At 44.9% G+C, this 14,973-nt stretch overlaps 1 protein-coding gene across 1 annotated transcript in view; it reads right to left on the bottom strand.

Annotated features, from left to right (window-relative positions):
• KNG1 (kininogen 1) overlaps positions 1-14,973 on the bottom strand; it is a 32,284-nt gene that overhangs the window by 4,508 nt on the left and 12,803 nt on the right. The window contains exons 4-8 of the mRNA XM_074962901.1: positions 12,506-12,678; positions 10,636-10,743; positions 8,360-8,441; positions 5,916-6,082; positions 908-1,015 (exon numbers count right to left, since the gene is read on the bottom strand). Of these exons, the coding sequence (XP_074819002.1) occupies positions 908-1,015; positions 5,916-6,082; positions 8,360-8,441; positions 10,636-10,743; positions 12,506-12,678 (638 nt within the window). The remainder of the gene's footprint in view (positions 1-907; positions 1,016-5,915; positions 6,083-8,359; positions 8,442-10,635; positions 10,744-12,505; positions 12,679-14,973) is intronic.

Raw genomic sequence — 14,973 nt, 5'->3', positions numbered from 1 at the left:
CATTAGCTAGGTAATCCTCATAGCACCCCTACGGGTAGGTAAATGTTGACGTCATTATAGCTATTTAAGATGGGGAAATTGAGGTACAGAGAGGTTAAGGTCAAACATTTCAAAAGTGGCCATTGTTACTGGGTGCCTCAGTGGAACTGACTTTACTGCCCCTTGCTGTAGTATTTTTCAACCCTCAGAAATGAGCTCTTCCAGGTGGGGGTGGGGGGGGCAGAGAGAGAGAGAAAGTGTGTGTGTGTGTGTATGTGAGATCCACCCACCACCACTCTGCTACAAACAGTCCCATCAGCACCATCCTCCTGACCAGGCCCTCTTCCCCAACCTTAGGAGTGCTCTCTCCAGCAGCACTAACCCATCGTTCGACCCCAGCAGCACCCAACTGGCATACCTTCCTTTGCCCCAAGTGTGCCAGCCCCTAGTCATAGGAGCACTCCACTCCAGCAACATCAGCCTGCCCACACCCCGGTAGTACCCCCCCACCTTTCTTTTTTGACTCCATAACCCATAAAATGGTCAAAAAATTATCCAATTAGCTTTGCATTAAGCAGACGGATTGCGCAGTTGGAGTGACTCCACCAAAGCAACTCTTTCTGCTGTCTTTGGCAATATCTTGGGTCACACACAGAGCTAATGATAAAGGTAAAGATAATGCTAGGGGAGAAAACTCCCTCAGTTTATTGAGGAATGATTAGCATTTATTGATCTGGCTGTCTAGTGGTAGCAAAGGCCAACTGAAGTTGTCTAATAAAAACACCAAATCTGGGTTGCTGGTTTGGTGGGGGTTATTTTTGTTTTTGTGGGGTTTTTTTTACAACATGATCATCTCTGGTGCAATTCAATTGAGTTAATTTGGAGCCATCCCTCTGACTTGATGGTCTGCAGCATCCCAATCACTTACGCTGTCTGTTGTAGTCACACAATCTTCATTCAGCTTCTTGACATCTGTCTTTGAGCAGTTTGTCTTCCTAATTTTAAATGTTATATTATAATTTTTTCCAGCAACCACCTGAAAAATCAGTAAGAAGATTTTCCTCATTAAATGTGTTTTTATTACAAGAGGTTCACAGAAAAGGCAGTGCTCTAAAAACTTAACACCACTCTAGGGAGCCAAATATAAGGGAAGGGAAGTTGGGGGAGTTAAAATGAAGAGTCTGATAAATATAACCTCAGTGAAAACCAAGCTATTTGCCAAACACATTAAAGAGCTAAACTGTAATGGTTCATTAATGTGCCTGGGACAATTGATTTGTTGTTATTACATAGTATTTTTTACCACACCCAAAAGGGTGGCAGGAACCTCACAGTAGAAACAACAGACATGGGGTGAAATTCTGGCTCCACTGAAGTCAGTGGGAGTTTGTAATTGATTTCAATGGGGCCAAGATTTCACCCACATTTCCTTCCCTGAAACTATTTATATACTGATTTCACTCATGATATAACACGGGGGTTTCTAGACAATAGGGACAGATCAATAAAATAATGTGGATTGCTCTGCAAGGCTAGTGCATGCCATGGTGGGCTACAAGTGATATTATTTAACAAATCTGTTAGCTGGCTAATTTTTTGTTGGTTTCACAGAAGAAGTGGGCTGTGGGGCTGATCCAGTGCCCATTGTGGTAACTGACTTTCCTTTGACTTCAGTGAGTGCTGGAACAGATCGATAAGGAAGCATGTCAGTGAGGAGAGAGTGGATAGAGGCCTTTCAGACCAGCTGAGGAAGGGTGAACCATGTGTCTGGGGCGATGTGGAGGAGGCTCACAGACTTTTGAGGGAGAGGCAACCAATCAGGGCATTGAGGCTGATATTTGTGGTGAAGTGGAGAAGATGAGGATTGTTTTGTTTTAATCATATCCCATGTGTAAACTAGGGCTGTCAAGTGATTAAAGAATTAATTGTGATTAATTGCACAATGAATTGTGCTGTTAAACAATAATAGAATACCATTGATATAAATATTTTTGGATATTTTCTACATTTTCAAATATATTGATTTCAATTACAACACAGAATACAAAGTATACCGTGCTCACTTTATCTTTATTTTTTATTACAAATATTTGAACTGTAAAAAACAAAAGAAATAATATTTTTCAATTCACCTAATACAAGTACTGAAGTGCAATCTCTTTATTGTGAAAGTTGAACTTACTGATGTAGAGTTATGTGCAAAAAAACCCCTGCATTCAAAAATAAAACAATGTAAAACTTTAGAGCAGGGGTGGGCAAACTACAGCCCCTGGGCCTAATCTGGCCTGCCAGCAGATTTAATGTGGCCCTCGAGCTCCCCCTGGGGAGCGGAGTCTGGGGCTTGCCGCGCTCCAGCCAGGGAGCAGGGTCGGGGGCTGCTCCGTGTGCACGTGCCGCGGATCTGCGTGGCTCCCAGAAGCAGCGGCATGTCCCCCATCCGGCTCTTATGCGTAGAGGTAGCCAGAGGGCTCTGCACGCTGTCCCCACCCCAAGCGCTGTCCCTGCAGTTCCCATTGGCTGGGAACTGTGGCCAATGGGAGCTGTAGGAGTGGCGTCTGCAGACGGGGCAGCACCGCAGAGCCGCCTTGCCACAGCTCCATGTAGGAGCCAGATGGGAGACATGCTGCTGCTTCCAGGAGCTGCTTGAGGTAAGTGCCCCCTGGAGTTGCACTCCTGAGCCCCTCATGCGCCCCAACCCTCTGCCCCAGCGCTGATCCTGCTCCCACCCTCCGAACCACTCAGTCCCAGCACGGAGCACCCTCCTACACCCCAAACCCCTCATCGCCAGCTCCACCCAAGAGCCTGCACCCCCACCCAGAGCCTTCACCCCCCTCCGTGCCCCAATCTCCTGCCCCAGCCCAGAGCCTCCTCCCACATTCCAAACTCCTTGGTCCCAGCCTGGAGCACCTTCCTACATCCCAAACCTCTCATTCCCAGCCCCACCCGAGAGCCTGCACCTCCAGCTGGAGCCCTAGTTCCCCTCCCCCCTGCACCGCACCCCAGCCCGGAGCCCCCTCCTGCACCCTGAACTCCTCATTTCTGGCCCCACCCCAGAGCCTTCATCCCCAGCCAGAGCCCTCAGCCCCTCCCGCACCCCAACCCCAATTTTGTGAGCTTTTATGGCCCACCATACAATTTGCATACCCAGATGTGGCCCTTGGGCCAAAAAGTTTGCCCACCCCTGGTTTAGAGCCTACAAGTCCACGCAGTCCTACTTCAGCCAGTTGCTCAGACAACAAGTTTGTTTACATTTGCAGGAGATAATGCTGCCCGCTTTTTGTTTACATCATCTGAAAGTGAGAACAGGTGTTCACATGGCACTGTTGTAGCCAGCGTAGCAAGATATTTACGTGCCAGATGCATTAAAGATTCATATGTCCCTTCATGCTTCAACCGCAATCCCGAGACATACGCGTCCATACTGATGACAGGCTCCGCTCAAAAACCATCTAAAGTAGAGCAGACTGATGCATGTTCATTTTCATCATCTGAGTCAGATGCCACCAGCAGAAGGTTGATTTTCTTTTTTGGTGGTTCGGGTTCTGTAGTTTCCACATCTGAGCGTTGCTCTTTTAAGACGTCTGAAAGCTCCACACCTCATTCCACTCAGATTTTGGACAACACTTCAGATTCTTAAATCTTGGGTCGAGTGCTGTAGCTATTTTTAGAAATCTCACACTGGTACCTTTTTTGCGTTTTGTCAAATCTGCAGTGAAAGTGTTCTTAAAACGAACACATGTGCTAGGTCATCATCCGAGACTGCTATAAGATGAAATATATGGCAGAATGCGGGTAAAACAGAACAGGAGACGTACAATTCTCCCACAAGGAGTTCAGTCACAAATTGAATTAACACATTATTTTTTAACAAGTGTCATCAGCATGGACGCATGTCCTCTGGAATGGTGGCCAAAGCATGAAGAGGTATACGAATGTTTAGCGCATCTGGCACACAAATACCTTGCAACGCCGGCTACAAAAGTGCCATGCGAACGCCTGTTCTCGCTTTCAGGTGACATTGTAAATAAGAAGCAGGCAGCATTATCTCCCGTAAATGTAAACAAACTTGTTTGTCTTAGCGATTGGCTGAACAAGAAGTAGAACTGAGTGGACTTGTAGGCTCTAAAGTTTTACATTGTTTTGTTTTTGAGTGCAGTTATGTAACAAAAAAACCCCACATTAGTAAGTTAAACTTTCATGATAAAGAGATTACACTACAGTACTTGTGTGAGGGGAATTGAAAAAAACTATTTCTTTTGTTTATCATTTTTACAGGACAAATATTTGTAATAAAAATAATATAAAGTGAGCACTGTACACTTTCTATTCTGTGTTGTAATAGAAATCAATACAGAAAAACATCCAAAAAATTTAATACATTTCAGTTGGTATTCTATTATTTAACAGTGCGATTAATTGCAATTTTTTAATCATGATTAATTTTTTTGAGTTAATTGCATGAGTTAACTGCGATTAATCAACAGCCCTAGTTCCTGCAGCTCCCATTGGCCGGGAATGGCAAACCTCAGCCACTGGGAGCTGTGGGCGGCCCTGCCTGCGGACGGTCAATGTAAACACTGTCTTGTGGCTCGCCAGCAGATTACCCTGATGGGACGCGTGCGGCCCATGGGCCGCAGGTTGCCCACCACTGCTCTGGAGCATTACTGGGGATGTAAGTTAACAGATTCCCAAGGAAAACAGTGAAGGCTCCATTGCTTGGGATTTTAAAAACTACTGTAGGATAGACAACAGAGAATATATGATATAGAATGATGGCCTGGAGGATGGACTGGATGATCTTACTCATAGGTCTTTTCTATTTCTGATGTCGTATGAAATGATGCCAAAAGGTTTGGTAAAGAAGAGGGGTGTAACCAGGGGTGAAAGTAAATTAAAGGACTTACCGGTATGCCGGAGTCCTGAGCAGGGGGCATGGCTTCAACCAGAATAGGCGTGGCCTCAACCGGAAGAGGCAGGGCCTTAAATCCCCAGTCCCTTTAAATCTAGCTGTGGTAGTGGTGGCTGGGAGCTCTGGGCCCTTTAAATCACCCCCAAGCTGCCAGCTGCAGAGGCAGCTGGGAACCCCGGGGCTCAGGGACGATTTAAAGGGCCCAGGGCTCCAGCTGCCACTACTGCAGCAGAGCCCCGGGCCCTTTAAATCACTGAGGAGCCCTGCGGGCTCCCGGCTGCCACCGCTACCCCAGGGCTCTGGCAGAGCTTTAAAGGGCCTGGGGCTCCACTGTGGTAGTGACTGCTGGAGCCCCGAGCCCTTTAAATCCCCGCCTGAGCCCTGCTGCCTGAGCCCTGGGGTAGCAGCAGCTGGGCTCCATTGGGAATTTAAAGGGCTCTGGGGCTCCAGCCGCCGCTACCCCAGGGCTTGGACAGCAGGGCTCCGTTGGGAATTTAAAGGGCTCGGGGCTCCAGCAGCCGGTACCGCCCCGGCCCTTTAAATCCCCGCCTGAGCCCCGCTGCCACTACCCCAGGGCTTTAAATTGCCGTCTGGGAAAGCCGGTCCAGGTACGGCAAACCGGCTCTTGCCGGTACACTGTACCGGGGCGTAGCGGCTTACTTTCACCTCTGGGTGTAACAAACATCAGATTCCTTAATCGGAACCCTGCCCTATTGTTTTGGGTCCAGGTCAGACAAAAAAAATATGTTGAAGGATTTTTGGGCGGGGGTGGGGGGGAGGGTTCCTTTTGGATGCATCCTAAGATGGCTGAAATTTGCAAGAACGGGCATTCAGATACCCTGGTGACCGAAGTGGTATAAACACTTGGGCAGATAGACCAGCTCCCAAGATTTCAAACCCAAATTCAAACCTTAACCCTGATTCATCCCTGACCCCTGTCATCACCATATCCTTTGCCCACCTCTACGAAATATGGAGAGGTGGTCTTAAATAAAACTGAACATGAAAAGGAAAGAAGAATCCCAACCTGCACTGTGGCATATAATATTACTTCAGCTTTATAATAGAAGTCATCATTGCTCTCTGCGTTATACTTCTCCAGGGTAGCCCTCAGTGGTTCCTCCAATTCTGTACTGTTAGTTGGGATGGGCCTTGGACAGCCAGCACAAATGGAAATGTGAGGAGATACAGTTTCTGCAACTGAAAGAAACATCAGGTTTCAAGTAAATCTAAGGAACAAAAGATTCAGTGTGCATTGGGCTAGGGCGAACCATTGAGGGAGAAATTTATCTCTGCCAGGCCTGGCTGTGTTTGAGTCTGCTAGGGTGGGACCTAAAATATTTTTGGGCTTGATTTGGTAGATGTTTGTGTTGTCAGATCAGTTATGTGTTCTGGAGAAGGCAGAATTTAGGCGCCAAGGGTCAAACAGTGCATTTGATCATTACACTGCTCCTCATGGAAATGAGAGTACAAATTGAGGGTGGCAAGTTTCTGTTAGAGGAGAAAGATTTCCACTTGTGTGATGGGCTGGACTAGAGGAAACAGGAGGCTCCTTTCATCCCTGAAACCTATGAGTGCACACTGTGCAGTGAGTGATTGTATTTTGAAGAATTACATAATCATTCCTTGAAGCAAAACAAGTCTATGAATGTGTGGGGAAGTAGCACATGCGACATGTAGTGATCCTGAACCCGCAGATCTAAAAATCTTGGAATGGTAACAATCTAAGTCCTAATAGAAGACTGGAAAGAAATGATAATAAACCAAATGGTCTGGTCGGAGGTATGGTGCTGGGTAATAATTAATCAGGTGTAGGTGGGATAATTTACTCCTGGAAAAAAAACTAAGTTTCCAAGTTACCAAATTTAAGAATTGAACGAAGGACAGTGGTGTAACATGAAATAAAAAAGACAACACTAGATGAATTCTTGAGTCTAGCTGACAGGCTCTGAGAGCACCAGCCAAAGTGGCTATGGCTCTTTGATTTAAGGAGGTGATGTACATACAGAATCAAGTTGTGAATGTGCAGTAATAATTTGTGCATATTAAAAGGGTTGTTCCTCTATGCCTTCCTCCTCCCCCCCCCATATATCTGTATCTTTGTGAAAATTCTTTAAATCAGTGGTTCTCAACCTTTCCAGACTACTGTACCCCTTGCAGGAGTCTGATTTGTCTTGCGTAGCCCAGTTTCACCTCACTTAAAAACAACTTGCTTACAAAATTGGATATAAAAATACAAGTGTCGCAGCACACAGTTACTGAAAAATTGCTTACTTTCTCATGTTTGCCATATAATTATAAAACAAATCGATTGGAGTATAAATATTGTACTTACATTTCAGTGTATAGTCTATAGAGCAGTATAAACCAGTCATTATTTGTATGAAATTTTAGTTTGTACTGACTTCAATAGTGCTTTTTATGTAGCTTATTGTAAAACTAGGCAAATATCTAGATCGGTGGTTTTCAACCAGGGGTATGGGGCCCCTGGGGGGGGGGGCTGCGAGCAGGTTTCAGGGGGTCCGCCAAGCAGGGCCAGAGTTAGACTCGCCGGGTCCCAGGGCAGAAAGCCAAAGCCCCATCCCATGGGGCTGAAGCCCGGGGCCCTGAGCCCTGCCACACAGGGCTGAAGCTGAAGCCTGAGCAATGTAGCTTTGTGGGGGCCCCTGTGGCATGGGGCCCCAGGCAGTTGCCCTGCTTGCTATCCCTTGACGCCAGCCCTGGCTTTTATATGCAGAAAACCAGTTGTCGTGGCACAGGTGGGCCGTGGAGTTTTTATAGCCTGTTTGGGGGGGGCCTCAGCAAGAAAAAGGTTGAGAGCCCCTGATCTAGATGAGATGATGGACTCCCTGGAAGACCTCTGGGTACCCCCAGGGTACGGGTACCCCTGGTTGAGAACCACTGCTTTAAATGATGGCCATCTCTGCAGCTCGACTTCTATTTGGAGGGGTAGATCAGAGCTCCTGGGAAAATACAGTTCTTCTGGAAACACAATAGACGAAACTGCTTGCAGAAGATACTATGTGATATTGACTTCTCTTTAAAGGATATCTCCTGGTGGTGGTGGTGGAGGAGGAGGAAAGAAATAGGGGTGTGTGTTCTACCTGGAAATAAAGTTTAGAGGGATAAGTATACCCTCTGAGCTGCCTTGCTGATCTTCATGGTGGGTTTAACCTTGAGCTTAACCCTGCTGATCCCCATTCGGGGTTCAGCGGCCTGCTTCACATGTCATAGACGAATGGCAGCATAAAGATCAGAGAAGAGAACTTTCCCCTGCATTTTAAATACTTGTAGGAAATGAGAAAATTATCTGTTAATATTCCATTGCGTGGGGGAAAGGCCTTATTGTTTTGCTGTGCCAGCAGAATAGGTTTTTCCCTCCCATGATTTTTTTTCGTCCCGTGGCATTTTTATTGTTCATCAATTTTAAAACCATTAACATTTTTGAATTGACAGATGGTTGTCACATACCTGGAAACTTGCATTTCTGTGCAACATCCACAATTGTGTTAGTAAGATCCACATAGGCCTTGGCTTCACAGCGACCTACATGCTGGGTTGGGGGGAGAAAAAAAAGCTCTTTCTTTTCTCTTAGAAATACTTAACAAGCACATTTGTAAATGTCCTGATACCCTCCTTCACAGCAAACAATGCTGGGTCATGCAGAGAGAGATGAGAGGCCTACTTGTGTTGGCTTGTATACTGGTTGGTCTCCATTGTCTCCAGTGAATTTTCTCCTCATCTACGCAGGACCCAGCCATTCAGAAGTACGGGTGTGAGTAACAACTACTGGAAATGTGCTGAAGGGTCTTGCTTATCCTGCTAATACCTACCAATGGGCAGCTATGGTGTGAATGAGATCAAAATCAGGTTCAGTGATTTCTGATCAGGAGAAAAGATGACCTTGGGAAATCCTCCTGAGAAAATGGGAAGAGCCCTTTATAGATAGATATTGAAAAAAGATTAATGGGACCAGTTTTGATTTGGCCCTGCAAGGTACTGAACAACTAACTCCCTTTGACTTCATTGGGAGGTTAGAATGCTTAGTACCTACAGAATCATACCCTTGGGGTATGTCTACACTGCAGTGTAAGCCCAGGGTTCAAGCTCAAGCCTTACCCCCTTCTGTCTGCACACAAACCGTACTAACCCAGGGCTCAGACCCAGGACCCTCCAGGCGTGGAGGGTCTGAGCCTGAGTCAAGCCAGGACCCAGGATTCAAGCCCTATTGCTTTGCTGTGTAGACGCAGCCCCACTGGACTCATGCCTATGGGGTTCTAGGAGCCTGGGCCAAGTCCTGGGTGAGTGCAATTTGTGGTCAGACAGAAGGGGAGTTAGGCTTGAGCCTGAGTTCGAACACTGGGCTTACACTGAAGTGTAGACGTACCCTGAGGGGCCAGTCTTTGTAATACTGCTATAAACAATTTCCAGGGCGCACTCTAGTAAAACTTGCAGCATAAGATAGCAATTCAGAAGTACGGGTGTGAGTAACAACTACTGGAAATGTGCTGAAGGGACTTGCTTATCCTGCTAATACCTACCAATGGGCAGTTAAGTTCAGTGGTTCAGGTATTATATGGCTAAGGCCCAGTCTTACAAGCCATATGTGGGTCAATCTTACATGCCATTACTGGTAGCCCTCCTGAATACAAGTGACATAGGCAGAGATCCCATTTGACAGATGGGGAAACCGAGGCTCAGACGGGTTAAGTGACTTGTTGAATGTTAAAGAGCAAGTCAATGTCAGAGCCAGAAATTGAATCCAGATAGTCTGACCCTGCCCCGCTCTTCTTTCACTATGCAGTCATTTCTTATCCTTTCCATCAACACTTCTGAAATTGGGTAGCATTCTCAAAGTACCCATGAGCAACAGGAGAGGTATTCTGCAGAGGCACTTGTTTGTAACAACTAGTTTTTGGTGAAATATAAATGAGTTTTGGTAGGATGGTCTTTTCCATCCACAAGACAATTTTTGCCATCACTAGCAGCAATTGGGGAGAAAAAGAATGAATGTTTCAACCATTCTCCTGAAAGATGTACCTGTAACCAAGGCTGCTGGTAACTTATGGCACAGCATAGCTGGAGTATGTGTGTTTGTTTATCATATCGTTAGAAGTTTTCCCATACAGACTGTGGTGCAGATAACAGTAATTTAGCAATTTGCTTTTCCTAAGAAATATCTGCCTGAAGCATTTTAATTTCCACATTACTGCTCTCCCAGTGCAGCTCCCTTGGCCAGGCTGCATAAGAGAATTTGCAAACGTTTCAGGGCATGGCCTTTTTAGGCTTTCATTCAGCAAAGGACTTAAACATGCGCTTAAATCCATTCCTAAGGAGCATGGCACTTAAGCACATGTTTAACTTCAAGCCTGTGGTTAAATTCCATTGGCTTTAAGGGTATGGCTACACTGCAATAAATACCCATGGCTGACCTGTGTCAGCTGACTTGAGCTTGCGGGGATCAGACTGCGGGGCTATAAAATTGCAGTGTAGATATTTGGGCTCGGGCTGGCGCCTGGGCTCTGGGACCCAGCCAGAACCTGGACAGTTGTGCTGCAATTTTATAGCCCTGCAGCCCAAGCTTCGTGAGCCCAATTCAGCTGACGTGGACCAGCCGCAGGTGTTTTATTGCAGTGTAGACATACCTTAAGCTAAGCAGGTGCTTAAATACTTTGCTGAATCAGAATCTTAGTAATTAATTACCAAGATAAGAAGCTGTTTTGATAAACTACGTGAATACCACTTACGCCTCCAACAATGGGTTTGCACTCTGGACTTAAATCCTGAAAATTATTCTTGGTGCAGTTAGTCTCCTTGACTTCATATTCAACTGCATAATTCCATCCAGCCACCACCTGGAACAAATATTTAGGAGATAATTCAATATGTATTTGAAAGAAAAACTATTAAATAAAATCACCAAATAAATAGGAAGGTGATGATGATGATAATACTTTGCACATCTGTAATGCCTTCCATCCAAGGGTTTCAAATTGCTCTGCAGTCATTAAGCCACAGAACAGCCCAGTGCAGCAGGAAATTATTATTCTCATGTTACAGAAGGGTAAACTGAGTCATAGGGGTTAGCAATGAAATTTGTAACCAGATCCAGGTTCAGATTCCAATCCCGTCCCCCGCCCACTTCACAGTGCAGGGTTTCTCACATCTTCCTTTGAAGTATCTGATACTGGCTACTGGACTAGAGGATACTGGTCTGATCTAGTATGGCAGTTCCTATGATCCTAGGTATAGCACATGGCATAACAATATCTGAATAATGCAACTTTGAGTTGCAGGTGTCATTTATTATAAGGGATGCTGCAATTATTATTTACTAGGAATTGTCTGCCTTGGGCATTTTCTTCTTTTATCTTGTTCAGGATTTTAGTCACTTTTTTGTTTGTTAAATGGCAACTTTCAATAATATCTGCTGTAAGGGTGCAGTTTACCTAATCCACCTGAATCCCAAGTACTCTGACGTTATGTAAGTGAAGTTCTGGAAAGTGAGGAGGCAAAATCCATCCTCCAGCCTGGACCCAGGATGCAAGGATGCAGCTCACTGTTTGTGGCTACTGCTCCCACCTCATGGAACAGCAGAGTAGCCTCATCCGCTCTGCATCACAGCAGACATAATCCCATTCACTTCAATGGATTTTGGATCAGGCCCCATATGCAGAAATGATAGGGATGCTAAATTAACATAAAAATACATAATATTCCTTCCCCAGTCCATCCCAATTAAATCCTTTAATTTATTCTAGTCTGACATGATGCCTGTTTAGAATGCGTAGGTGGTGTAGCAATCCCCTCTCCAGCTGCTCCAGTGCAGCCCTCCTTGGAGTAAGAAATGTGTAGACCCCTGTTTCTTGCAGCTAAGGTGACCAATGCCATTAAATAAAGGGTGAAAATGGTTTCTTAATTCAATTGATTTGGTTCATGATATTTTGAGCAAGTTAAACAGTTGCTCAAACTGACTAGTGCAACAATACAAAAAGATAAATGCATACAAATATGCAAAGGAAAAGTATACCTAGATTGCGTTAAGTTATATAATACTTAAAATCAAATCAGAAACATATCTTAGAGCTGGGTCATACTGATGCCTAAGCTGAGTCCCTGGTACAGATATGTAACCCTTTCACAGAGCACAAATTGACATGGAACTTTGGGGACTTGACCGTGCATTCCTTGTACACTCAAAATTCTCACTGAAGACCAAAATGCAAAATCCACTTCTGTCTCACAGGCAGAGTGTGGACTTTTTATTTTTCTGAATCACTTTCTTTCTTTAGCCTTGTCTAAACCACAAAATATACCAATTGCTGACAATATATGTGGGTGATGTGTACAGCTGTACCAGTGCTGAACACTGTTTAGTTGAAATTGGAGACAAGGACAAACTATGTTCAGTAGCAGTTCAGAAGCCATGGGTAAAACCACTGAAAATCAGGCATTGAGCCTTTTGTGCGTCAGTGTCCCCACCTATAGAAGTTAAAAGTGTTATTTTAATATTACATATTTTACTATCGTAAAATGGAGCTAACTACAGGTAGATAGATATAAAGAACCAAAGTACCTTCTTTTATAAAATAAAGAAAAAAAATCTGATATACAAACCTGCCTGGTGGCTTTTATTATTTCACCAACTTCAAAAAGGGAGGATTGTTCACTCTGATTATTAAAGATCCGAATAGCATATCTCAAAATGGGTAACAATTGTAGGCTGTCCCCCGGTATGGGATGATAGCATCCAAGACACTGGACATGGGAAAGAATCACCTTTCCTTCAACTGAAAAAAAACAACCAACCAAAAATTCAGCTTTTTGCTTAGTAAAACAGCCTAAATTGTTTAGTTCCCAATTTTTTTGTGAACAAGAGAGAGAGTTTAAGGAAGAATCCTCATTCCTTTTGATTGGCAAAGAGCTTGAGCAGCAAAATACAGATCCAGATTTTAGCCCCCAGTAAGGATATTCAGGGTGTTCAGAACCAGGCTTTTTGGCTCAGTTCAATATAGTTGTATGGGGCACCTTTGAAATCTGGATCCAGATCCGAGTTCAGATGCCAAACCCTTCACCCACCCAAGTTCAGCAGTCTTTGGATCTAAAGTTTTGTTTCAGGCTCTTCTCTACTTCTAATGTGAAAATACAGCATGCAGCTTTGAAACTGTGCAAGAGAGGAAGTCATCTATCAGCCCCAGCCAGCAGCTGCAGTAAAGGGAGATTCCCTAGGAGATTGTGGTTTTTACCAGAGAGTTCTTAGTCAATGTGCAGCAGCTTGTACTCCACACCACACTGCAATGGAAAACTTGACATTAAAATTTTAGCTGGCACCTTTTGAGGTGGGCCATCATGACTCGGATCTCCCCTACAGATGCAGGTCCAGCTACTCTTCAGATGCATTGTCTGAATTGCCCCTGAATGGGCTGCCAAACACTGACCAGGTGGAATCAACTTTCAGGCACCACCAAGCTGGGCTGGATTTGAATAGGCAATCTGGAAGGAGGAGGCTCCAGATTCTGTTCCCTGCCACTAATCTTGTTAACCCCCTTTCCTGCCTTGTAAGCATGGGTTGGATTTTCATAAATTAATTTCATAGTTCAGTGCATAAATTAATTTCATAATTCAGTGACCTTGAGAATCAGCATGAGACAATATCAGATCTCTGTGGAATTAAAGTAAAATCTGTGGGCCAGATCCTCTCCTGGTGGGAACTATGCCAATTTACACCAGCCAAGGAACTGGCCCAATATCTCTATAAGGACAAGTTCCATTAGTGAAGGCTGAGCAATATATTACTCACTCATTTGAGACTGAGCTGTGAAATCCTTCACCAGACTGACCCGATTGTTCACCTCTTCCTGTAGGGATCATTGGACAACATTTTGCTCTCACCAGTGTAAATCTGCAGTAACTCCACTGTCAGTAATTTATCTACTCCGAGTTTACATCAGTGTAGATGACCTTATTTTCAGTGTGTGCAGTCACAAATCAGAATGCAGCAAAACATCCAGCACATCCTGTTCTAAAGTGATTGTGGCCTTACCCACAATTTTAGCTCTTTTCACGAGCAGTGAAGAACGTCTACACTTTTTGCAAAACTGCAGCTGTGCCTCTGATATATTCAATTCAAATGTAGATTTTCAGCTTTCAAAACAACAAAATCAAATGCATCCCTTCCTTGAGTTAACCAAGGAACGCACATCCCACTTATTAACCTTCCTGGCGACTAGATGGCAGCATTGCCCCACAAATGCATCTGAAACAAAATATGATTTAGTTGGTAGTAAAACATGGACACTGAAGAAAGGAGATCAGTTGTGATGCTTTCAATCATTGTAACTTGTTTCTAATACAGGAGTTTACTCATGGATGTAATGACCACGCACGGGGGGCTGTGCTGATTATAAGCAGACCATGTGGCACCAACTATTGTTAAGGTTGCCTAAATATGTCCATTCCCAAGGGCCTTTTTCAGATTATTGTAATCCTGTCAGACTTTTGGGGATGAATTTTTCCTCATTTTTTACTCAGTCAGAAGAGTCATTGGAGGGCCGGGGGCGGGGGGGGGGGGAGAGGGGGGAGAGTAAATTTGAACAAAAACAGTTCAGCCATTTTTGAGTGTGAAGAAAGTGAAAAAGATACATTTTTGCCATATAGCAAAGCTTTTTGCTACCTTTATTTTAACCTCTGTTGTGCCTCAGGGTGTGGGGATAGAGACTTATAATTTGGGGGATATCCAGTCCACAGGTCACAGATGTACCTTGGTCCAGTGAAAATCAGTTTTGATTTGGCTGAAAAGTAAAGGATTAAAAAACATTCTTCATGCAGACTCTGGTCCTGAGCGGCAGGTATAAGAGGCCAGGGAGACTAAGCCTCACCAGATAGGATGTGGCGCACCTCCCTTTGGAGACGTGCCGCTGGCATGCCGACTTTGGAGCGCCGCTCCCAAAAGGGTGCCCCAGCCGTGGCCCTGTCCACGCTGCGCCCCAAGACCCCTCTCCCACGTCCCGCTCTTCCCCTGTGGCCCCGACCACACTGCTCCTCTTCCTGTCCCTGCTCCACCTCTTTCCTGAGGTACCCACCGC

This window comes from Natator depressus, chromosome 9 (genome assembly GCF_965152275.1).
Source record: "Natator depressus isolate rNatDep1 chromosome 9, rNatDep2.hap1, whole genome shotgun sequence".
Taxonomy (NCBI): domain Eukaryota; kingdom Metazoa; phylum Chordata; order Testudines; family Cheloniidae; genus Natator; species Natator depressus.
Note: the sequence above shows the minus strand (reverse complement) of the source record. Positions and strands in the feature narration are given on the sequence as shown.